This window comes from Mchenga conophoros, linkage group LG17 (genome assembly GCF_057382185.1).
Source record: "Mchenga conophoros isolate Kocher_MC1m ecotype Shallow Benthic linkage group LG17, M_conophoros_male_GT1.1, whole genome shotgun sequence".
In the NCBI taxonomy this organism is placed as follows: domain Eukaryota; kingdom Metazoa; phylum Chordata; class Actinopteri; order Cichliformes; family Cichlidae; genus Mchenga; species Mchenga conophoros.
The window spans coordinates 6,258,178-6,283,999 of NC_140542.1; the positions used below are offsets into that span (position 1 = coordinate 6,258,178).

The 25,822-nt window shown below is 40.2% G+C and overlaps 1 protein-coding gene across 1 annotated transcript; it reads left to right on the plus strand.

The window, feature by feature from the left end:
• The first annotated feature begins 3,061 nt into the window (after positions 1–3,061).
• On the plus strand, positions 3,062–22,202 carry lurap1 (leucine rich adaptor protein 1). Its single transcript, XM_085252146.1, has 2 exons — positions 3,062–4,011; positions 15,018–22,202. The coding sequence occupies exons 1-2, from the start codon at positions 3,793–3,795 to the stop codon at positions 15,888–15,890; spliced, it is 1,092 nt and encodes a 363-aa protein (XP_085108272.1). The 5' UTR covers positions 3,062–3,792; the 3' UTR covers positions 15,891–22,202.
• The last annotated feature ends 3,620 nt before the right edge of the window (positions 22,203–25,822 follow it).

Sequence of the window (25,822 nt, forward strand, 5' to 3'; positions counted from 1 at the left end):
AGTTAAGTTTGATAGGATAGCTTTCCAAATTAAGTTTTGAAGGTTTCCCTGCAGATCAGGGGTCACATTTGTGGAAAATGTACTGTACATGTCTGGTGTTGTAATGGTATTTCACCACTCCTCGTAGTGGCCAGTGTTACTGCAAAATAAGCAAACTAACATTAAAATCCTTTGCTGTGGTTCTGAATTGCAGCACTTTTGAAAAACAAAGAGGGAGCGTTTACACAAAGGTCAGCGAGCAAACTATCCGCAGTCCTAAACATGCAGATTTTAGTTTGACTGGAAACTTGAGCGCTTGAGGCGAACCCACGCAAATAAAGAGAGAACATTCAAACCCACATGCAAAGGCCTCAGTCAGGTTTGCACAGTGCTGATGCCTCTGAACGACCGATCAGAAAGTGTTGTATAACATGCATTTGGTACTGTAGATCTCCCTCAGTGGGCAGCCCTTTTTTCCATTTGTACCACGTGGGTGTGCAGAAATCAGAATTTTCTGCTCTCAACAACCGTTGCCATGGTGGTCATCATGGATACCAGGCTGATAGCATGGCAACATAATGATTACAGATGCCTGTTTGTATGACTGTACGCCCCAAAGAAGCAAATTTAAAGGCATTTCTGTCGTAAGTGACCACATGCTAGTGATACATTTTGAATTCTCATCTAACAAACACAAAGAGGTTTATAATAGTGACCTGACCCCCCAGAACACCCATCTGGCTTTTGTTGTTTACTCCCACCTAAATTGAGATTATAATAGATGTTTCAAATGCAACATGTTTTGCTTGTAGACTAACACCCTGTTAACCTCCTTAATTGTTTTGATGTCAGTCTTAACCTCATGCACAGACAGTGTATTATGACTGACATATGCAAAACCAACACTCAGCCTGACAAACAGCATCACATTTTTGCACAAATATAGCATTTTTTGTGAAAGCTGCACCTGTGTACATTTCATTAAGGGTCTTTAAATTCATTTCTGCAGTCGAGTTAGGATGCTTGGAGCCTCCAATGAGATGTGAGACTGAATACACAGGAAAGTGTCATTAAACCAGAGATCTCTCCAAGCTGCTCTCTCCTCAGCTTTTGTTAAACCATTACAATCAGTGCAAAATACTGGTTCTAGAATCAACGTAGCTTAAATAATGAAAAGTAGACATAGTCTTATATCCAAGCTTAATCTTCATGCCATTTCAGAAAGAATGAGACAGCCTTAATCCAGCTATTAACCCATTTTTATTTGCTACAAATTTAGCCCCCCCTACCTTTCCTAAGTAGAGTCTTCCATTTTGTCCGTCTGAGACAGACATGCACAATCACTAGCTGCTAATATTTGGAAACCCCTGCCTTTGCATCTCACTTCATTGCTGTCCACTACAACTGTATTTCCACTCACAGTCAGCTTCATCCTGGCAGCCCGAGCAAGTGTTCACAGTGAAAAGCATCTCTTCAGCTCTCCAGAGGCCCTTCCTGACTGCAGATTATGCCACTGAATGTGTCTTTGTGGTGTCTCTGGTTGTGACAGACATTTGTAATAAGAATGCAGCATTTTCAGTAAGTTATAGCAGAAAAAGATTACTGAAAAGGATGACTATAATCATTCCTTTCTTTCTTACATTTTTTGATATGTATCTTTATTAGTTAGCGCCTGGAAAACAAAAATCCAGTTATACATCCAAAGCCATAAGGAAAACAAAAACTTGGTGGAAAACCTGTGCCTGCTGTGGATCTTATTGAATTGTCCTTGACAGCAGCATTTAATCTCCTTTGTTCCAAAACATTGACCCACTGGTCTTTTAACCACAAGCTTTAACCTGAGCTCCAGTTCCACATGAGGGGGTCCAGGCCCGTTAAGGAAAAGTCTGCCTGGGCTGAGTTTGTGTGGGCCGGGAGAAAGTTTCCATATAGAGACACAGGGTATGAGTAAGTGTGTGTTTAGTGTATTAAGAGTAAAGTAATCCGGCCTTTGCCACAGAGATCTGTTGTATTTCATTACACTGATTAGACTCTTCATTCCTTCTCTTGGGCGGTGACCCATGTTAAAAGCTTCTAAGTTACAGCGGACCACGAATTCTAAAATAAATTCTAAAATACATTATTAAACATTTGACCAAATATTTTTGATTTAATTAATTTAAATGAAAACATTAAAAAATATTTAATTAGCTCCCATTTTAATTAATTAATGCATCATTAATTATATTTTCTATTCATTTTGGCACTTGGGGCCTTCCATACATGGTCACACCATCACCTGCTGTGTTCAAAGAAGAGCCTTGCTTTTCTTTTTAGTGCACAATGGACAAAACTATGAGTCCACATCTTTTAATCTTTGAATTCAGGTGTTTTTAGCTTTATGAAAGCCGTGCAATCTGTCTTTACAAGCATTTGTGAGAGAATGGGTCGCTCTAAAGAGCTCACTGAATTCCAGTGTGGTGCTGTAACGGGATGCTGCCATTACAACAAGTTCATTTGTGAAATTTCTTCCCTCCTAGATATCCATGATCAACTCTGAGTGGTATTATTACAATGTGGAGACATCTAGAAACCACAGCAACTTAACCATAAAGTGGCAGACCACGTAGAGCAAGGGAGCAGAGTCGACGACGCTCACAGTTGTAAAAGTTGCTAAACCTTTGCTGACTCACTACTGCTGAGTTCCAAACAAAATTAAGCACTGGGAGCATCATGCCATGCGTTTCCATTACTGAGCAGCTCCCTGAGTGTAATGTGTCGGTGGCCCACTGCTTTTGTCTTTTTAGGGCATTTCAGATGTTTAGATTAGTCCTTTTTAATAGTTTATTAATGCCCACTTAATTTTTGCGTGGAGGAAAAGCTATCAAGTTTTTCACAAAAAGGCAAAAGCAAAAATAAGAGCTTCATCTTGTGCTTTTGTCCTTTTGCCTGCATAAATGTGGACAACAGGCAGATGGATACAGACATCACATCTTCACCCAAAGGTCGCCTTTCATGACTATGTTTAGATTATGTTTCTGTTCCATGATGCTCACACATATAACTGGTTGATGTTCACATATATAACTTGATTGGAGTATCAATATTAACAAGCTTATCTTCTTCTTATAAAACGCACAGACGTCTTTGTGCAGAAAGGAGGATAAAAGGACTTTTTTGTTGTTTTTGTTTTACTTTGTGCTTGTCGTTTTATTTTGGTAGTTCACCGTTTTCTCCGGTACAGAGCTTTCACACAGATTGTATTTTGAAAGTTTTCCCGGAAGCTACCGAGGGTTATCGCTGGTGACTTGACGCTATCGGGTCTCCTCTCCCACTCTGCGGTTCCTGATCGCTGTCATCATGCAGGTGGAATCTGCGCAGTGTGGCTCAGCGTACAGATCCCAAACACCAGCCTCACCGAGCTGCAGCTCAGGACTCGGGACTCCGGAGATCAGACTGCATTTACAGCTGTAAAGGAACCAATCAAGGAGGGGAAAGCAACAAATTGGATTTCCCCCCTCCGCTATCACTTGATGACCATCAGCAGTTTAGATACAGAGGCTTCATCAATTTAACACAACATGATGACTGAGTTAAAATAACCCACATATCGAGGATTTCTCTCTGTATCATACTGCTGGAATAAGCTCACACTGCTGTGTTGATACTGTCAAACAGTTTTCCTTGCCTGGCGCAGTCCAACTCAGCAGCAGTCGCATAGGATGCCATACAAGCCTATAGGAAGTGACTCTCGCAGCTTGACAGGGAACAATCTCCGAGGAACCCGAAGGACGTAATCTTTGTCCTGCGGATCTTATCGGTGTAAAAACACTCATGGCGATGGACGAAGGTACTGTCAGCGAGAGCATCCCAGACCTCAAAGACATAGAGGCGAAAATCGGCCGGAAGACCCCCGAGGGTTTGCTCAGGTGGATGCGGGAAGAGTCGTCCTCTCTCCGGGCAGACGCCAAGCTGGCCCTCGCGCACGACACCGGTAAAGAGACCGGGATGAAGAGTTTGGATGAAAAGATAAGAAAACTGAAGATGGAGATGGTAAGAATCCACAGTTCTCATATATGTGCCCGCAGGATGCGTGGCAGACTCTTGTTTTCCAGGATGTGTCATTCACGAAAGTCAGCCAGGTACAGAGCTGTCATTATGACGATGAATGCTGAGCCCGGCTCGGCTCCGGCAGACAGCCTTGTTTCGAGTACTTGAACATTTATCAGCAGATCGGGTTGTCATTGCTGGGGTGTATCTGAAATTATGTGCAGGTACAGAAGCCTGCACAACTCCTGAGAGCCCAGAGACAGAGGTACTTAACATGTTATCTGACTATACAGCATGCCATTTTTAAAATTTCCTTACTTCTCTTTATTAAGTTCTTGTTTTCTGTTCAACTCTTTATATTAAAATAACTGAATGTATAAGTAACAATCCATAAAGTAGTATAACAGTATAATTTTGACCAGATGAACCTAAACCACGTCATGTTCACATGATCACTAGCCTAACACAATAAACTGTAGTGTAACGCTCCACTTGACAGCTGAGAAAAAATAAATGACTGTGTTTTATACTCCAAGTCGTCCTTCCTGCTCCCACTGTGCGCTCAGAGCCCACAGTGGGACTCACTGCAAAATGTCAGCATTCTTTAAAATGACCATATAATCTGTATTTCAGAAAGCGCTAAATGCCAAATAATTTTCTTATCCCGTGCCTCTGGTGATGAATGATACTTTAGGACAGTGAGATTTAAGGATGCTTTTAGGGCCCCTGCTAATTGTTAGGCCTCACTAACCTCAGCTTTTTGGATATTCCTTAATTATTGTGTGGGCTCACACATTTAAAGCTATAATAAGTAAGTGTTTTACCTTAATGTTGGGAATAATACCAGCCTCAGCATGATTTCTGAGTTCGCTGACTCGTAACAGCACCAGTAGCATCTCATTTGTTCCCACTCCTTCCCTCAAAAGTGTCAGTCTGTATGTAACTTGGGAGAATGTATACAGTTTTCCAGGAAAGTACATTTCTAAGGAGACACTGAGGGCAGAGCTCGGCAGATTATGCCTACATGACACAAAATCAAGTGGTTTAGCTGCTGGTTAGACACAAAGCAAGAGCAGGATTACTTTATTCTAATAACTTGCAATAGATGCCAACTTTTCTCTTATGGCTGTTTGTGGCTAAAATGTTCCTAAAGTTAGGTGGATGAAGAGTAAACCAACAAATTCTATTCCATATCAAGATGACGATTTTGTGTTTCACGGCACATGGGTGCCCCTCCGTGAGCCTGGTCTGCTGGATGTTTCTTCCTTTTAAAGGGGAGTTTTTCCTTCCCACTGTCTCCAGTCTCCAACTGCTTTCATATAGTGGGGTTGTCTGATTGTTGGGGTTTTCTGAGAATTATTGTGGGGTCTTTACCTCACAATATAAAGTGCCTTGAAGTTACTTGTATTTTGATTTGGCACTATATAAATGAAACTGAATTGAATTGTTCGTTGCGCGAGCAGCTGCTATGATTTGTTTCACTACAATTCAGTACTGGAGCTTAAAAGACTCCAAAGTCCAGAGGCCTTTTATTACCAGTTGAAGCTACAGGGGCTGCTGTTATCACTGAGTAGCAAACGTTACATACGCCTGCTTTAAGAATTATACTTGCCAATGGATGTTTCAGCTTTTGGAAAGCTAAATGTTAGCATCAATCTCTCTTTAATGTCTTAGATAACGTAATTACTATGTTATCAACATGTCAAAATTAGCCAGTTAGGTCAGTGAAGTATTAATGTATTTTGAATCCAGCATAATTAAATTCTACGTTTACACCCAATGCAACACTTGCTGTGTCTTTCTGTACATTTCTTGTATTCTTTGGTAATCTTTTCACTTAGGATCGCCATAGGAGGTAAAATTAAAGATGTGACATTGACTTTGCTGTCGCTGTACGATTATGACAAAAATAATTTGGAATTTGTGGACTGATATCACACTTTTATACTCAAACCACTCTATACAACACATTCACTTTCTTTAAGCTTAATGCTTTTTCTAACTACATTCACACTCCGATGGATGCATTGGAGAGCAACTTGGGGTTAGCATTTTGCCCAAGGATACTTGACATGCAGACTGGAGGAGCCAGGGATCGAACCACCAAGCTGCCGATCAGTAGGTGACCCGCTCTACCTCCTGAGTTACAGCCTCCCCTAACATGTGTGCAAACTAAATTTTAATATGAACATTGCTCTTATTATTAAGTAGTATAATAAGTAGTATAAGAAGAAAATCAGGAGTCTACATTCGATTATTAAGATGAATGATTAATGATGAATTTGATTGTGACTAAATGCAACAGATGTAATTTTACTTTGACTGGACTTGAGTAATAAAATGTGAAGGCCCCTTGTATCCACTCATTCAATAATTCAAGCTACTCTTCGCTCTGCCAGCAGCTGCACTTTGTTTGGAAATAAGTGGAGGTAAAAATGCACACAGGACCGTGGTGAAGGCGCTCTCTTCCTATTGTCTAGCTGCGCTTGCACCATTTATAGAAAGTAATTTTTAACATATTGCATACATTTCTATCTTCAGTCCACTGGGCTTAATTTTGGTGTGATACATACTCATATCATACCTCTGAACAAGACTGTTTTTCAGTTTCTCTTATTAAATGATTCCATCCCTCGTTTATCCACAGCAGGCCGCTCTGTGTTTCTTCAGAACTGATTATTTCTTCTACAGCAGAGCTTCCGTTCAACAAGTACTTCTCTGTTTTCTTGTTTACATCAACCCCACCTCGCGTCAAACAGTGGAGGTCTGTAGCAATAATGCACCACTCTACAGTTGCCCCCCCCCCAACCATGTTCATGTATGTCATACATTCCTGCGGCAGATGCAGGCATGCACCCCGTCTCCCCATCTGTGGTTGTGACACAAGAGCGTGTGCGCTGCCACAACCGAACTTCCAAACCAAACAAGCTGTTTTCTGAAAGAGTCGCTCCAAAACACATTGGTTACATTCAAACATCCAAAAACACATTAGCAGTTTGGTCGCATGGTAGAAATAGAAGCTGATTTCACTCCAGGACTCATGATGGTGGCAGCATGTGTCTTAAGTTCGCTTGCTTGGTGTAAACAAAGTTTTCAGAAAGAAAGATGATCGGCTGTCATCGTCACATTTGTTTAGTATTTTCTGCCACATGTCTTTGAGTTTGAATTAGGCTCGTATTCCTTGAGCCTGTGTGTGTGTATATCTTAGGTTAGCTTAAATAGCTGGTGAGTAATAAAACGCTCGCTCTTAGGTTGTTGTATCAGTTCAGGGCTTTTGGTGACGGGTGTGGTCTGAGAACTAACTGATGTAGGTTCGTGTGAATCCATTGGAAGATGGATCACAAAACCTTTTTTTATTTTTTCAGAAGTGGTGTGTGTGAATGACTCAGATTGTTTTTTCCTCTTTTTCCCACAGAAGTCTTAAAAAACCCTTTTTCACATCACATCTGGGCCAAGTGCATATGTAGTCCTACATCTGAGTCATATCTGATCTCTGGACATGTTGACCACAATGTCAACGGAAATACGCATATGCGGGAGGTTTAGTGTGAACATCACATGGGTTCTGTAGTTGCAGCTTGCCTGTCTGTAATTTTGTGACCAGAAAGGCGCATTGTAATGGTAAATGGTAAATGGCCTGCATTTGTATAGCGCTTTACTCAGTCCGTAAGGACTGCCACCTGAGCTACAGCCACCCCGTAGTAATGGATGTGTTAGCTCTAAAAAGCAAAAAGTCTGAGTTTTAAGGTGTTTTTTTTCTTCTCATAATACATATATGTATTGTAAACATGGCAATATTTAGATATAAATCAGAATATAAATGAATAAATGAGTGTTAGTGGGTTAGTGTGTACAGAAGAAAGCTCAGCTGCTGTTGTAGGTTGTATAGTACCTAACCTAATTGCATATTTAGCCCACATTTGTATTCACAAGGCATCCAGACTTGCTGGAAATCTGTTAAGACTATAGAAGCATGCTGGACTGTTAGTAGTTTTAGTCATTTATCAAGTTTTTTTTGCAGAAGCGGGAGGACAGAGAGAGAAGTGATCGTGATGAAGAACCGTTTTCTAACTCTAAGGGAGTGAAACTTTCAGTACAGTCCGGGCTGCTCCAGTATGTGAGTGTGTGTGTGTGCCCGCGTGCGTGTGTGCGCATGCAATTGTGCATGGTTATTTCATCTGTGTGAGTGGTGCTGTGTAATGAGAGTGCAGAAGAAGAGATGGGAGCATCATCTGAAATCTGCTTAGTAAGATGTGCAGTACTAATGTGTGTGCTCAGAGGCTGCAGGGAGATACTAAATGGAAGAGCTCTCTCGTGCACACAGTCGTGCACACAGCCTAGCAAAGTCACCATGTTGTTTTCTTCCCCAACATTTTCTGCCATGCTGATAAGCTCAAACGAACAGGCGGGATGTTAATGAGTCGGCTATAAACTGCTTCTTTTTCCACTCTGAAAGTGTGTGTTTGTGTGGACCCTTCTGTTCCTCATTCATCTGTTACTTTGTATCCATAACCACACTGTGTGGCATTGGTGGGCTGCAGCATCTGCCTGTGTAAGATCAACACTGTGCATATTTGTGTGTGTGTGTGTGTGTGTGTGTGTGTGTGTGTGTGTGTGTGTGTGTGTGTACGTTACCACTAATATTGAAGTGTTACTCTTGTTAAATAGCAGGAAAAACAAGAAGTCATGTTACATTTCTAATACAGTACGTCTTTGATTTAAACAAACATGTTGCATAACTCTCAAGTCCAGAAAAACACACTGATTCGATTGGCCTAAAGTACAAAATATAAATCAAAACGAAACTACAGATCTTTAAAATTAGCCTTTAAAATTGTTATGGTCATTAACATCCTATTTCCTGTTACTTGGATGATAGACATGGATCATCAGAGACTTTTAAGACAGCCAGCTTAGAGTCACCAAACAGTGACGTAGGATCATTATTCAGGAAAGCGAAAGATACGGACACGTTTCTTTGCCCAAATGATACCCAGCTAGTTCAAAACCTAAAAAAATACAGTTTAACAATTAAGAAATCTGAAAATAATGCAAGTCATCACACAAGTGAACCTGAGTTGGCAGTTACTATATTTGTTCAAGAAAACTGTAATACTACAAAAAAACGAACAAAGAATTCATCAGATATTCGATGCAGCTGCTCTAAATGATTTATTATACTGTAGCTGTAGTGTGATTACTGACTCTAGCAGAGTAATGTGTTATGTAACTGCTTCCAGACAAATGTGTTCATGTGTTTGCAGTAACGGGTGACTTCAGAACACGTTTGTCGCCGGCTCGGCTCATGACTTGATTTGGTGGGGAAAGAGCTGAAGGCAGATAAATGTTGCTGTGAATGATTTTAGTGCTGCTGTTCATCTCTGCGGGAGCAGTTTGAAAGCATCTGTCTTTCGCATTCGTCTCCAGCAATCTCCACTCTCCACTTCACTGATCTAAACAGATTTACTGGATAGAGACACTCCTTTAAAGCCAGAGAAGACTGGCACTAAGCCTTACACACACACACACACAGACACACACACTGAAGGGCCTTTTATATATAAGCTGCTTTGTGCATTTTATTAATGATCAGCATCTGTATTTTAAGCTACCAAAGGGCAAATGTTATGCTGTTGCTCGAGGTATGTCCTTACTTTTTGCTAACTCCTCCTTTTTTATTCACTTTAGCTTTCCCATGTCAGCCTCTCTCTGTCTTCCACCTCTGGGCAGATGAATGTCAGTGCAAAGTCAGCTCTCCGTGCAGAGCTGAGCTGTAGGGAATCAAAATCCAGTCTGTTTAATCTCAGGCTTCTTTCTCTAACTGGCTACTGGCTATGCTGTCACTGATGTCACAGTCAGTACAGGGTTTTGTTAAATTCAATTATTCCTGAGTGACCTGCAGCTCTTTTATTCCTCCACCACAATTTTGTTTCCTGTTTTCTCTCCATCTCATTTTGTTGCTTGTAACCATAATATCAGAGAGCCTGGTAGGTCTTCTGTCCAGGCTTCATTTCTTCTTATGTGACAGCAGGTTTAGACAGTAATGTTTGCAGGAAGTAGATGGACAAACAGAGAAGGGGCTACATCAGCTTTGAAGAATGAGCCTCTGCTCCTCTTTGTATCCATTGACTTGCATATTATGCTCCATGAGGGCCAAAATTCAGCATTTCTTTGTAGTTTGCGTTGCTATTTCATAAGACAGTGATCTTCACTTGGCTTTATTTGTGCTTACGGTGAAATCTCGCATGTTGCCATTCAGCATTCTGTCCTGTAGTAAGAAAGAAGAAAAGGAACAGTAAGAATGGCATTCAGACATGAATGCAGACAGATGGAGCAGCTGGCGAGTTACGGAGGGCCAGGGCTGACCTTCTGCTGCCTAATGGAGACTAGAGGGTCTCTGCAAGGACGCAGTATGTCTGAGGGCCCGAGTTAGATTGGGAAGGTGAAACAGCAGACACGGGCACCAGGGGATACGAAAGAGAGAGAGAGAGCAGTGACTGTGTTTATGTTGCTGGTATTCCAGCTGGCAGTAATTCAGCAATCTGTTAGGTTGCTGTGAGATGATAGGAAGCCACATGGGACAGTGTGCGTCATGGATCATACCCTATCACAATCTACAGGATGATGATGATGATAAACTTTAATTTCGGACATGTAAAGCAAAAAAACAAATAAATACACATATACATTCATTTATTCACACACATACATATGTGCACAAACAAAATCAACATAACATGAAATGCCAACTCAATCATCATGTCTGAAAGAGAACAGGAAGAAGACTAGAGGAGACTAGAGGGTCTCTGCAAGGGTCTCTGCGTATTAATCACTACGCGTGCTCAACACTCTCATCCCCACAGCTTGACAGAAAATGGTGTCCATAAAAGTACTGAAGGAAAAAAAAAGTCAAAAAGGTGAATATCTAGAGTAGTAAATTGTCCAACAATTATAACGTGTTCTCGTTGTAAGGTTCAGAACGCTGAAAGCATTTCGGGGCACATTGCGGTTCTCCATTTGTTCTGTTGACTCTGAAAGGGATCAAAGCAACGTTAGAGAAGGAAACCCTTCAACAATTAAATTCCCTCAGATGAGATCACTCAAGTGTTGCCATCAGTCGTCTTCTTCTGTTGATATTCTTAGAGCTAAAAGATTTTCCTCACGTCCCACTGTGGGCACCGTGTGCTCCAGCTACAGTATTTGCACATTTTAAGACCACAAGTACTCATTTACACTGTTGGTTTGTCTGTGTTGTGTTTTTTGTTTTTTTTTTGTTAATTAACTGATCAGATACCAGAAACACGTCTTCAAGTTATTTATTTCACTGTTAATGTGGAGAGCTAAAGATAAAGATACCTAATGATGTTATTATGACGTATATTTTGACACTTTATGAAGCAGTACTTTTTGTGCTTTCATTACACAGTAATAAATATTTCCTGAGGCGGATAAATATTACAAAGATTTTAACAGGGATCCAAAACAAATGAAGTCTTTCTTCTGCACCAGAAATCTTTTAATATGAAACAACGAGTTTGACTTGTTTGCAGAGTGCAGGTACTTGTCTTATTTGATAATATAAAAGGCAGGAAAATTAGCTTTCCAGAAACCTGTGGGTCTGCCAGCTGGTGCGTGGCTTCATGCTGAGTAAGGAAGCAGGAGTGTGTTTGGCGATGTACCGATGTTTCAGGAAATGCAAAAAACATGATTAATGATATTAAATCCTTAAGGCTGCTTAGTCCCATTCACATTAAACTTTGTTGGCCCCACTTCGACCTTTTTCATCCTTTCTTTGATGTGCACGCTTGACTTTGTTGTGTAATTAAATGCTTCAAATCAGTCTCAAAGTAATGAATATAGTGGGGATTGAAACAAGTCCCACTTGAAGAGCAGCAGAGCAAACAAAGCAGGAAACAGCTGACACAAACATGATGGATTTCACTTTTAGCAAAAAGCTGGAACACGTGGCTGTCATTGTTTAAATTTCATTACGAAAAAACTTTGCATATTTTAATATGTTGATTTGTAGGCAACTAATCTATTTTGTGACCTCAGTAAAGAAGGCACGCAGAGTTGAGATGACAAAGATGATTTCTTTTACATTTTTATTGAAGATTTTCCACTAACACTTTCTGAGATATTGTGTTAAGAGCAAATGCCATATATCTAGTTGTATTTCAGAGGCAGTAGCCTTACAGAAGAATTATTATCCCCCCAAAAAGCTAAGGTGTGGCAGCAAGGCCACTCACAGATGGTCCCTCTGCTTGTGTAAAATTACATACTCAAATGCATCTCTGGTGTATAACTTGTTTTAATTTCACGCATTGGTGAATTTGGTTAATACACAGTATAAAAATATCATCTCTAACCAACCACCCAAGTTACCCAAATTAATATCGCAGAAAAAAAAATGACCTGTTGCGACAGCAACAGTTAAAGTCAGTGTAGTTCTGCAGCAAAGTGTTCATAGACTGGTGGAGCTCATAGCTTTGTTAGCATTGTGCCACCTCAGCTCTGACAGGCACGGAGCTACTTTTATTGCCACCCTCATTAAGCACTCGGTCTCTGCCAGCCAAAAACCTCAAGCCTTGAGCCCCACCCCAAAACTTGTGTGTGCCAGGATGCCGGTGGGTTCATACCCACATATTCATGAACAAAAAGCTGTATATACATATATATATATATGTGTGTGTGTGTGTGTGTGTGTGTATTAGAGCTGTGTCTGCCTGTGTAATTTAGCATAACCACTGACTTTGGCTTCAGCATTTACCAGAACATTGACCACACAGCTCAATTCTCCTCCAGTAAAGAAAGTAAAATGAAACCCTTCTATTTCATCTCATATCCACATTTTTTTTCTTCTGAAGTGTGTTGCCTGTGTTTACTTGTGATAATCAACAAAAAAGCTGGTTCCCATAAGTTCAATCTTGTGTGTTTTCTCCACAGTTAAAATTACACTCTGGATAAGGTCTGGTTATGGTTTAGTCATGCTGTGGTTATGTTCTACAAGTCATGTGAGCCATTTCAATCTTTCACGGCACAGACTAAGTAAAAGGTTTTTGAGCAAATGTGGTAAGCTCAAAGAGAAAGTTAGTATTCTTTAGGTGATGGGCACCAACCAACTTTGAGCATGCAGTGATTAAAACTGCTGCTTCCCATTGATGAGTTTGACAATTGTTGGTTACGTTTTTTTAATCATGATGCACAGAGCCGGACTCTGTGGTTGGCCTGTGGTGCAGCCCAAGGTTCGAGCATGTTACGGCATAAGAAGGAGAGACTGATGAGCCAGTATGTGACAGCTGTGCCAATCAACCCACCCTGACTCTGCTCCCTGAACCATCCTGCCCTACCTCTCCCTCCTGCAGCTGAGTCAAACCACACTTTTAGAAAGATTCAAGAGGTCAAAGTATTCAGCAGTCTTAGAGGAAAAAACGGGGCAGAAATGATCTTTTCTTAATACCCAGTTTAGAAACCACTGATGTCGATCAGCTTCCTGCTGGTTTGATACTGAGGAAGATGGAGGAAAACCACTCAACATCAGTGGATTGAATTTGCCATAGCTTTTTCTTTCTTTCCTTTTTTTATACCAAGCAGCCTGTGGTGTGGTCTTAAACAGTGAATGGCTTATCCAAAGGTCAGCCACTACCTATGCATAGAAACGAAGTATGAGACATATTAATTCATGCTCACGTGCACCATTATCCATCTGGATGGAAGAACGTCAGGCTTTTAAACACCCCATAGAGCAGCTTTCTTAATTCTTCTGCCAGTGTTTTCATCAGAACTGATAAACATGAGTAACTTAGTAGGTTGGATCAATCAATTCATTCCATCAGACTGATTTATTGATTTATAAGGATCAATTAAACTGTTACACTTAAACTCCAAAAGGTCAGAAAGATCTTAGTGGCCTGAGGCCTCTGCTCGGAGTTTTTTGGGGTGTTAAACTTACTCAACACTTTATTATCCCAATGCTGTGTTAGCGCTGGAATATACATAATGTTACACTTGCAGGACTTTCACTTTTCACAGTGCGATGTAGTAAAATAAAATATAAAAAGACTGTAAAACTATACTTGTATATTTTGTCTGTCTGACCCAAAATTATCTGAGATGAAATACACAAATATGTATAAATTACCACAAATTTTAATGATTCCCAAAAAGGGATACAGCCAGCCTCCCGGGGCACAGTAATAGACCAGCAGAAAGTGATACATAAGGAGGAAACTGAAGAATACTTTGAAATCAAAGGCTCAAAGCCGAGGTGATCTCAGTGGTCAGAGCTTTGAATGTTGTTGCCATATATCACCTCTGGGCTCTGCACTTTGCTTTGAGAACTTCTGCAAATGTATTCTAGGGAAGAATTTTCCATGACTGCAGCCATCTTTCTCCTTCTAAGTCACCATTTAGCTTTCTTATCCTCCCACACACATATTGTATTTGAAGATACCCATGGCTGCTAGAGGCCCGCTGAAGCAATTATTGCTTTATTTATTTATGACAGAAGTTGTAGATTAACTTTTGAATCCTTTGCACCATTTACAGCATTTAAAAGTCAGCTGAAAAGGAAAAAAAGTCTTTTTCTCGACTTTCTTTACTAATGCGTCTTACTTTCCACTGTATCAAATTTCCATCTCTCACTAGCTTCTCCTACAAACTCAGCTTCAGTCACATTCCCTTGTAATATCCATCTGTAACCTTGTTTCCCCTCCACCTTTACTTTGTTTGTTTCCCATTTTTAGTATTGTGGACTCCAGGCAGTTTCTGTTATTAGTTTCTTCCAATTAGGGTAATCTGGAATAGTTTAATAGCATTATAATGGTGTTTGCACTTGTCCCTAGAGCCAAAGCTGACAGCTTTACATAAATATGTGCGGTCTCCTAGGTTCAACATCTGTTTAGATTTCTCTTTTGTTGCACATTGCACACTATCAAAACATGACCACTGTGAAAGTAAGCATGCATCATTATTGTAAATTTAGAATATCTCCTTTTTTGTGTCCGCAGGCTCACTTGCGCTCGGTGGACGTTAAGATCCTGCAACAGCTGCTGGCGGTGCACGAGGGCATCGAAGCAGTGAAATGGCTGTTTGAGGAGCGCAGCACACTGACCAGCCGCTGCAGCAGCCTCACCAGCAGCCAGTACAGCCTGGGGGAGGGACCCGACACCTCTTGGAGAGGCTCCTGGAGCAGCTTGCAGGACCCCAATGACAAGCTAGACAACATCTCCATTGGCAGCTACCTGGACACGCTGGCAGACGACATGGATGAGTACTGCCCTTCCAGCTCCGAATCCGTCATCTGCTCCACCACACCTCTAGTTTCAGAGGCTACTGCTGGGGGCCGCATGGTGGGAGGCTCCGTGGCCACAGCCACTGCAGCGGTGTCAGGGCCCGTGTTAGGCCTGAAGTCCGGGTCTAGTGCTGTGGGAAGTGAGAATGGTACTGGGGTTGGAATTATTCCAGAAGTGAAAGGTGGACCTGGGAATGTTGCCATTGGGAAGGGAACTGGAGGAACTGAAAGTGGGAAGCCAGCAGCTCCTGGCAGCTGTCCACAAGCCAAGTCTGAGGGCCTCAAGCAAGGTGCTCCTATCTGGACCAAGACTGCAGAGACAGATAAGGGAAGCCCCATGTTTAAGGTCAGTACTCCAACGCAAGGCCTTAAAGCTAATGGTGTCCTGGAGAAATCAACCACACAAAGAGGCAGCCCGACCCGCACCTGTCTCAGTGAGAAACTGGCAACCAGCCAGAGCCCCAAAGTTAAACCTTACAAAAATGGAAAGATTGACTTGGACACGTGCAAAATGAATGGCAAAATGCATCTGGAGTACGACGCCCACTGGCACTGGGTGCAGTCGCAAGAAGATGTGACGTTTTTGTAAGAAGAATAATCACAGAGAGGGACTAAAGCCACTATTGAACACTTCTTCTGCAACATCAAAACCCAGATCACTGAAGATTAAAAGAAGAGTGCACTGATGTTGTGAAAGGCACATAATGGGGCTTTCCCCGGTGAAAGACACTGGGTATGAGAGACAATTACCTGTTTCTTCTTTTGTTCCTTCCTGTAACTGCACTAACTTCCTATAAAACATTGATGTCAGTATTAAGGGATTTTGGACCATATATAGCCAAACAGGGGTGCCTCACAAAATCAACTTTAAAATCCTGTGTCACAGATTTTCCTCAGGGTCTTTTTAACAATCCCTGATATTATTTCAGTTTCTTTTCTTTTACGTTATTTTGTTTTCCTGAAAAATAAAGCACAGTGAGACGATCTGCCAGAGAGCTGAAACATGACTTCAGATAGTTTGACACATACTTTATCGGCAAGTCAAAATTGAAACTTTGCCTTGACTTTGACTTTTTAAAAAATAATCTAGGAACAATATTGCCACCAATATATTAATTCTGAACCTTTACAAAAACTAGTTATTATTAGTTACTTTGTATAATCAATTTAACATTTTGTGGATTCTGTATGAAAGTAATTCCCAACTTTTTATCTTTTATCCTCTTCAAATGAAAAATTATTCAGTTATGGTGATAGTTTCTGGGTAATAAGGTAAATGTAGCTGTGCCAGACGATAAAAAATGTACTCCTGGACTAGTTTGTAGAGGTATTAGAGCAGAAGATTTAATGCAATATATATAGACAAACGTATCGGGCCACAGAGTCCCTTAATCCTTCAGGTGTTTTTAGTTTCATTGTTCTAACTCTATAACATCAAGCACCTAACCATGCAGTCTTCCTTTACAAACATTTGTGAAAGAGTGAGTTGTTCTAAGGAATTCAAGCATGGTACTGTAACAGGATACCGCTGTACCACTGTTGCAATACGTCAGGTTGTAACACGAAAGTGTTTGGGAACCACAGCAACACAGCCTCAAAGTGGTAGACCACATAAAGTTACCAACTGCTAAAAGTGCACCTGGTATAAAAGTCACCAATGCTCATCTGACTCAGCAGTTGCAGACTTTCAAACCTCCTGTGATATTAACATCAGCACAACATCTGTGTGCCAGGAGCTTCATGGCATCATTTCAATGGCTGAGCAGCTCCTGTTGGTGTAATGTGTGGGTGGGCCGGTACTTTTGCCCATATTGTGTGTATTTCACAAATCAAAAGCAAATGTGTGATGAGAAATAACCAAATGTTTTGTGTATTTAACTCTTTTGTTTCTTCTGAGCTCTTCAAATTTACCTCAGGGCCCATTTGAAGGGGCCTGACCCTGAGGTTGGGAATGACTACCGCACTCCACAAACAACAGCTTTTATGAACCCCAGTGTACTGCATATAAGATAGTAGTAGAGTCACTCCCGACGCATAATATACTAACGATTTGTCACGTCCCGAGGCGTTCCATGGAAACGCGAAAGGTGACCTTCCGCGTTTCTAAGCTACGCGCCAGATTGTGCGATTTAAACAAAATAAACATACATATGTAGAGTCATTCCAGACAGTTCTCATGTTTTCCAAACTCATAATATAGGGACGTGTTGGGCAGCCGAAAGCATAATATACTGACGATTTGTCACCTAGTGTTACGCTTTGGGAGTGAGAACGTGTTGAGCAGTAATAGTGTAAAATCAACCTCTCATTGAAATCCTAAATAAAGATTGCTATATTGATCCTTGTTTATTGATAATATATCACTACTCTTCCAGTGGTTAATGACCGCCTTATTGTTTCAACAAAAAAATAGAGAAACAATGTGATTTTCTCCCCAACTGTTTATCCCCAAACACTTTCCTGATCAGCACTAGAAAATATGTCAAACTTGCAATAGAAGACGAAGCACTGAGATAAAAGTTTAACACATTAAAAAACAAAAAAAGTGCCAGTGATAGCATTTGTGTCTTTGTGAAGCTAATCCCTTCAGTGCGTTACCAAACATGTGCACGATTGTATAGTCACTGAGTTGTAGTACAGCTACCAGTGCACTGGTTACTAGTTGTGACTGGTTATAGGCAAATCTTGACTTTGGATGAAAATCTTTCTTCTGTTTTGACAATTACGCTAACCTGTATTAGTTTTCTTTAAAGCAAATGTTGTGCCTGATTGGTGTAAACCTTAACTACATATGCCTGTTTGTTCCCTGAGATGACTGCACTGTTGTGATGATAATCTTTTATTAGTTTTGCCTCTCTGTGGGCTTTGCTTGCGTGTACAAATAGCTAGACCAAAAGTCTGTGTGCTATTCAGTATCGACTGGTAAATGTGTTATGCTGGCTGGGTGGATATTGCTTGCCCTGTGCTGACATCTTTATTGGTTGATTTGTGAGCAGTACGCGGAAGACTGAACACAATCAGTGAAGAAAAGCAATATTTCCTGAAGGCTGTCTGCTGGCTTACATAAGCAGCCTCTTCTCAGCAACTGAAATTTAATAATACTGTCTGATCTTCAATAGATGACAGTGCTACTAATGAAGGAATTGTTGTTCCGTTTTTTTATGTGCATGTGCGAGAGAAAGACACAGCCGGCCTCCCAGGTATGAATAAGAATAGATGAATCCCAAAGGATCGCAGATTTTTTCAGCTTACTCATCACAATGTAACTACATCACTCACCAGTCTGCAGTTATTCATGTTAATGGTGCAGGGATGGTGCAACACATGTGGTAAATGGAGGGGAACATATTACATAATCTGTCCAGTTTCTTTCAGTGCCTGGAAGTGTTTGAAACTATTAAATATGAGTGTTGATAAAATATGAGCTTTGATACTGGTTCCAACACAAATGGGCATTTTTCATACTTTCTGCACATTTCAGTCATCTTGGTTCCATAACAACATAACATTTCATTTTTCTTTGAAACAACCAGATGACTATTCATGCAGCCATTTTGTATCTGCATGGTCACAGATTCTATTTTCACATGCCACATATGCAGTTTGGGGCTCAGATACACGAGAGTTAGCTTCTCATTTCACTATTGCTAGCTATAAAATTTTTCTGCACTGACCATAACACTATGACTTATTTATTTTGGAAAAAATATCAAGTAAGGAGGAGTTTAAAAATGCACACAGGAAGCTACATAAAGGCTCAGTTGCACAGGCCTCAAGCCTCCAGCTCCTTGCAATTCCTCTGGTAGTTAGCAGGCTCCTGCAGTTGTCCATGGTTTGTATGGAAGACACAGACTGGTTTTACTTTGGAGGTGAACAGTATTTTGTGTGTCGCACTGTTCAGTACTGCTCAGCAAGCAGCAAGTGTTTGCAGACAAGTTGGCATTTCACATGCAAATTAGAGGTAACCATGGCGGTCTGCATGTGACCAAAGTAATCGCAAGGTTTTAAATGCAGCAGCATGTGTCTCTTTGCAATCAATTTAAAAGCAACATCAAGCAACCATTTGTCAAACAGTCAGGCTATAGACATTATATTCCGATGACCCGTGCAGCTAGCCGGGCTCTAGACCTGCGTAAGTGCAATTTAGCAATAAATGTTACTATGAAACACCCATTTTTCTTGGTTGTCAGCAAGTGGTCTGTAGGCCTGTGTTACTGAGGCCTTGGATAATATTGGCTGTAGATGCTGGAGGCAAAATTTCATGACTAACTGTCATAGGATAATAATAAAGAGTAAACGTGCAAGTTGTGACCTGAGCTTTTGTACGTAACCTGCTGCCAGTCAGTGTCACTTTAGCTAGATAGGACAAGTTCGCTTTCTGGTAAAAGCTCTATTTTCGTTGACATAATTTAGAAAAGACATTCTAGATTAATGAAATGATATGTGATAAAATAGCCTATCTGGCTCAAATTTTGGATACAAAATTCTCCCAAGTGTACTATTAGAAAAGAGAATGTGATGACTTGGCGTCAATTCCCTCCATCCTAATTTAATCATGTTCTTAAACTCAACAGCTCCATTTGTTTTAGCCACTGAAGTGTTTCCTCTCTCCTCCTGCTTTTCTTTTCGTCCTACTTTCCACCACCACACTGGTTTCATGGAAATGTTCAGTCAGTGCCAACACACATCATGCGCACACAATGCCTTCTCACCGAAGACAGCACCATACAGCCGGCACCACAGACGCAGTGACTGTAGGCTAGTCCTCGAGACTAGGGAGGAAAAGTGAGATGAAGCTCAACCTTGAACTGACTGTGAAGATGTTAAAAATCCCATCTTTTTTATCCCTAAAGCCAAGCAGAGCATCTCTCCATCCCAGGATAGTTACTTCAGCCATGGTATATCCTCCGACCACAGTATAGACATGAAGTCATTTGAAACCATTTCCCTTTTTAACATATGCTGGCTGTAAAGCTATGCAACATGCCAAAAAAATGTCTGCTCCGCCAGTTTGTGGTTTTTTTTCCAAATTAGCGGAGGCATATGGGGAAAAAAAACTACGTTTAGTTCAGGGAATGAGCCTGTAAAACACATTATATGAAGCTATAGTGTGTCTTTCTGAAGTTATACTCTGTCCTCTAATGGTTTAATGTGTTTTCACTGGGCACAGTTGGAACATTTGGAAAATGGACGATGTTTTAAACCTCTCCTTGGCAGAGAGTGTTGACAGTTTAGGTGCCAGGGGGAACTGCTTGTGATCTGACTGTTTTTTAAAGTGAGATGATAACGGCTGTGTGCATTAGCAACAATGGAAGTGTTACTAAGTTCTGAAAATCTTGTGAAAAATACTTTTAATCTAGAATGAGAGAAATGTCCTCTTTCTTTCTAGAATTTTTCATAGGGTATGAAGGTGAACATCACTGGGCAGATCGTAAATCCTTCTCTTCTGCTCTCTCTGTGTCCAAGATTTATCAGATGGCCGGTGCGCAACGTGTTTGCATTGGCTTCAGGTGCTTTTGGCTTCAGAATACCTCCTCTGGCTATTCTGGGTGCAAGACAAACAGTGTGATTACATAGACGAGCGGATACCCACACGAACATGGTTGCCATGACAATGAGGCCAAGCAGGCTTGAGCTCTAGTGGCTACATAAAACAATGTTTACTGCAGTGCCAGTAACAGCATAGCAGTACAGTCTAAATGAAAGCAGGTGAGATAAAATCTGTGATAAATGCAGACAGCAGACATCCAAATTATTTGACCATTATACGTAAGGTCAGTTCATAAAAAAAGTATCAAATGTAGTTAGTAACAATGTAAAAGACTTTTAAAAATATGATACTTTTTAAGTGATTCTGTTTTAGAACTCATTTTTAATCCAGTCTGTCGAGTACCAGTGACAGATTACATGTGACACATGTAATCGTTGTAGACAGCCCCCTATGTATGTTAAACACATGAAATGCAAAACACAGATCTTTCTCACTGTATCTAAAAATTGTGATCTGTACTTCCCAGTGATAACCACATCAAAGCCCCAAAGTCCATTTTTTAAAGCAGAGAACAGAACTTTTAGTGTCCTCAAGAGGCAAAAATAAAATTCAGTATCACCCATTCATTGCTCTTCTATTACTTTAAAAATGATACGAATTCTGCATTTTGGGGGGAATGCTGCAGAGGAAATTGCTCATTTCTGTTTTTTTGACATTTCCTGCTTCACCCTTGGTATAAAGCTCAGCTATCCTCTCTTTCAGCCACCTAAAATTCGCCCAAGAGGCCTTTTTCTGCCATTTTTTACCCATTTTTGAAAAGTGAGAAGGCAAACTGGTGTGTCTCTCTGGAGGCAGAGTCAGCGGATAAACAGTGAGCCGAGTGCACAGCGTGCAGCTAAAAGGAAGCTTCCACTCCCAGAGTCTTGCTGTTTTCTTCCTTCCTCTTATGCATACACAACACCCAAGCACAATTTATCCTGGGACTGATATGGGTCTCTAGATAGCTGACAGCATTTCCTTCTTTTAAGGTTCTTTTATATTTTAGTCTCATGTTTCTGTGTATTTGTTCACATCTCAGAATGTTCAAAGTAAATGCAAGAGAACTGAATCAAACCCTACTGGATGCATGCTGGGTGCTGACCCAGGTCCAAAACCTGACTTAAGCTAAACAAAATCTAGAGGATTAAAAGACAAAGGCCAGAGAGACTGACTGCAGTTCAGCTGAATCAATAAAGTTAAGCTTTATTTTGTTATGCAATATGCCTTCTAGAAAAAATGTTTGTCTTTTTTTCCTTGTAAAGTCAAAATGTTCAAAAATTAACAGATTATGTTCATTGATGTGGGCGATATATATCATGAAGTATGTAAATTATACGAGTGTGTCTAATAATTAAAGCTATTTTAAATGTTTGGTTCGTGCTATCATTGCATTTTATTTAGAGCATTTTGAAGATCACAGTCATATAACGCTGTTTTCCCTGAACACTCATTTGGGATCAATTTGAGAAAACTTTTCAGTTTATCAGATTCCACCAATGAGAGCAAACTAACTGGAAATTCAACACCAGAATCTCCCTGATTAGCTGCTATTTCAGCTTAATGTAAACTACTGAGTGCTTTCAATAGTGGATTCCTGATCAATATTTAGCCCGACCAATGAGTGCAGCGAAGATCCATTAGCACTCAAAGCATTCATGGACTCCATTCTCAAGAATGTCATCGACCACAATACTGGTATCCATGAAACCACCAATACTTAATATATGCACAGCTCTGTAGATGCACTGATATGTAACGCACAAGAATCTTAGACATTTCAGCTTCACCTAAATACCAACAGAAGATACCTGCATTTGAAGAGCGAAGTTCATTACTACATTAGACTGTGATGTCACAGGCCTAAACATATTGTTCAAGGGTAGAAAGCATAAAGAGTGCATACGTGCAAACATCAGCCCATACCAGAATTCAGTTTGTGTTTGTGGCAAACCCATTTATTTTCATACATCCATTCATTCATTTTTCTAACTGCTTATCTGAATCATGATCATGAGTAATGACGGCTCTCACAGCTGTGGGAGAGTAAACTTTGTAGATCCCATCAAAACTCCTCTAACTATATTTTTTCCCATGGACCATGTTTACTAAGAAAGTCTTTCCGAGCTAGATCATGGATAAGGGAAGGCTGGGAAACAATATAAGCTAGTATCGACAATAAGATGGTTTGCACAGACACAGCAGTGCTAACAATGTCCGTGCAGACATGCAACAACAACTGCTGGTGAACAGCATAAAATCAAGAACTTTTAGTATTTGAAGAAATAAATTAAAAGTATTGGTTGAAAGAATGCTGGCCTCTTGATGGCACCAGATAAAAAGGAAGCTTTTACAAAAGGTGTGAAAAACAATCCTGAAAAAAAGGGAGGGGGGGAATCACAGCTGCTCAAGGGTCAAGGCACAAAAGCCATTACTATGATTTTAGGGGGTGTCAAACGAGTATGTAGTTTTTAACAGCTTCATAAATCAGCCAGTTCAACATATATGAATCCACAGGGATGTATGTATGTAGTTGTTTATTTAGAAATCAAGTATTCTTCTAGTTTAGATCCACCAGAGAGGACAGGGATGTAGTCTAACAGCAACCTCTGAGCTCCTGTTTGCTGAACATGTTTAGCTGAGTGGATTAAAATGATGGTAGTTGTGTGTTCTCAACTGATGTAAATGTAAATGTTAGGCTAACAGACTGAGGTGATGTTAGCGAGGTGTGACGATGCACACTGGGTTGGTGAGCACTGAGACACCCAGCTGCCAAACCGCAGAAGTAGATAGTTAAAAGTGGAGCTTGTCTAGACCAACAAAAAATCCTTTTAAAACCTTTAAGAACTTTAAAGCTTATTAAAATATTTTAAGCTTCTTTTATCTACGATTTTTAAGTGTGTAATTTCCCGATCAAGTTTGTCCACTTTTTTTGCACAATATCGGTTATACAAATATCTTATTAGTTTCAGCTATCACTTAAGTGCTCAATGGGTGCAATCCACGTACTATAATGTACTAATAATGTACTAATAATGTACTAATAATGTAATATTTACATGGTGATGACATTCTAATATCTTTGCCGATGTGTTTACTTTTTTCAAAACTGTATACTTAAAAATAAAATAATTAAATTCAGATATACTCATATCAGCCTTCCACTCACACAGTAATTCTCACACCAACTCTCGCACGTCTGTGGTGCTTAAAGTTAATATCTACAAGGATAGCGCGTTTAATCTGTTGGGCTGTGTGGTAAAATTCCATCATGAAAAAGAAAAATGCACAAACGGGACAAAAACATCCACAGAACCACCTATTAAAACCTCTAATTCTGACAAACATGTACATAATTAGAAGTGAATGTACGGCATGCCTGAGAGTTTGCACATTAAAATTTCCCTGGTAAGTAATAAAATCATTGCTCTCTCGTCCAGAGAAACCAAAGCTGTGTTGATGACGTGGAGCTCTTACGGGCTGCTGCCAGTGTCAGTGTCAGCCATTGATTTTCCCTGTACAGGAGACAGTGGTTTCGTTTGGAAATGCACATGTCTGCTAATTGAAGCAGGCAGTGTTTGCGGCTGGTGTTTATGTCTGTGTCAGCAAGGACTTTAATTTTACAACCTACAACCACAAGAAGCCCCACAGATGCTTAGAAGGCTGTAGAGAGGCAACTTTTAGCTTGCAGTCAATCGACTGATCGTGTTAACCTGTATTCAGAGCACTGACACGGTCTCTGTTTTTTTCCACTTGAGCATGTTTTCTTCCACAGTGGGTGACTAGTGTATAGACTGCACATAGATGATGTGAGATGCCGGAAATAAGGAGGACTTCCTGCTTACATTGTCGTGCTTAAAAAAGAATCTTCTTAGTATATTGTCTTTGTTATCCTGCTGGACATGAGAAAGTTGTTACCACAGTCATTTTAGAGTAAAGCTAGAGCCACAAGGCTGTTAGCTTAAACACTGAAACAGAGGGACATAACAGAATCTTCCCTCAGCAAGGAAATAACTCAACAGTGCATAACTCCTCCTGAAATTAAGACTACTGCTACTTCAAGTTTTACTTTTTCAAGTTCCATATTTTTATTCCTGGACTCTGCTAGAGCATTTGGATTTGCTTACATGGACTACTTGTATATACAATGATGTCATCACCTGGACATTAGACATGTTTAAAGTGTGTATCTACCTTTTGTAACATAAAATAAGGAAAAGCATAAAACATGCTCTACAAACTTTGTAAAATTGTTTTATTTTTCAGCTCATGTCGTCTCTAAACTAACTTTCTTTCTCATCAGAAATATATGACGGTAGTAACGGGTAACGAGAATCCATGATCCACATTTCCCCAAATCTTTTAATGCTATATGGAAAAATGTTTGCAATCAGAACACATGAATAACAGATTGACAACTGCACACTGTTAGTATATGTCTCTCATTCCAGTAATAATACTATTTTTTTAAATAATATCAGTAAATAAATTAATGAAGTTATGATGCTTTCTGACGGATAGTGCATGATTTTTTTATTATTTCTGTCAGCAGACAGTGATTTCCCATTTCTATCCAGTGAAAACTGTTCAGTCCTGTTATGTGAGGAGTATAATCTGAATTAAAGATAATAGTTATAATGACCCACAGATCCCAGCCACACAGCATCACCAGTGTCCTCAAGCACCACTCGATTTCATGACAGCAACCATTCAAAATACTTTCAATCTTCCAAAACCAGGAAGAAAAAGCCCACAAGGTTTCCCTTTTTTCCCACTCAGCCACAGTGTGGTGCGCGAGGAAACCACAGATCAGGACTGCTTCATCTTTTCAAACCCAAAAAGTAAAATATATTTATAAGTTAGAGTAAATAAAATACTGATTTCTAAGTAATTTATCTACTCTTACATGAAGACAGAAATAAATTTGCCCATTTTATTGTTATTATTCTTTTTTGACTCCTACACTCACTTCAGGTTAACACATTATACCTTTC

Excerpts from the sequence above, each read along its gene's own strand:
- lurap1 (XM_085252146.1), top strand. The coding sequence starts at position 3,793 with ATGGCGATGGACGAAGGTACTGTCAGCGAGAGCATCCCAGACCTCAAA. Across the intron at positions 4,012-15,017 it reads GAAAACTGAAGATGGAGATG|GCTCACTTGCGCTCGGTGGA; the intron begins GTAAGAATCCAC and ends TTGTGTCCGCAG.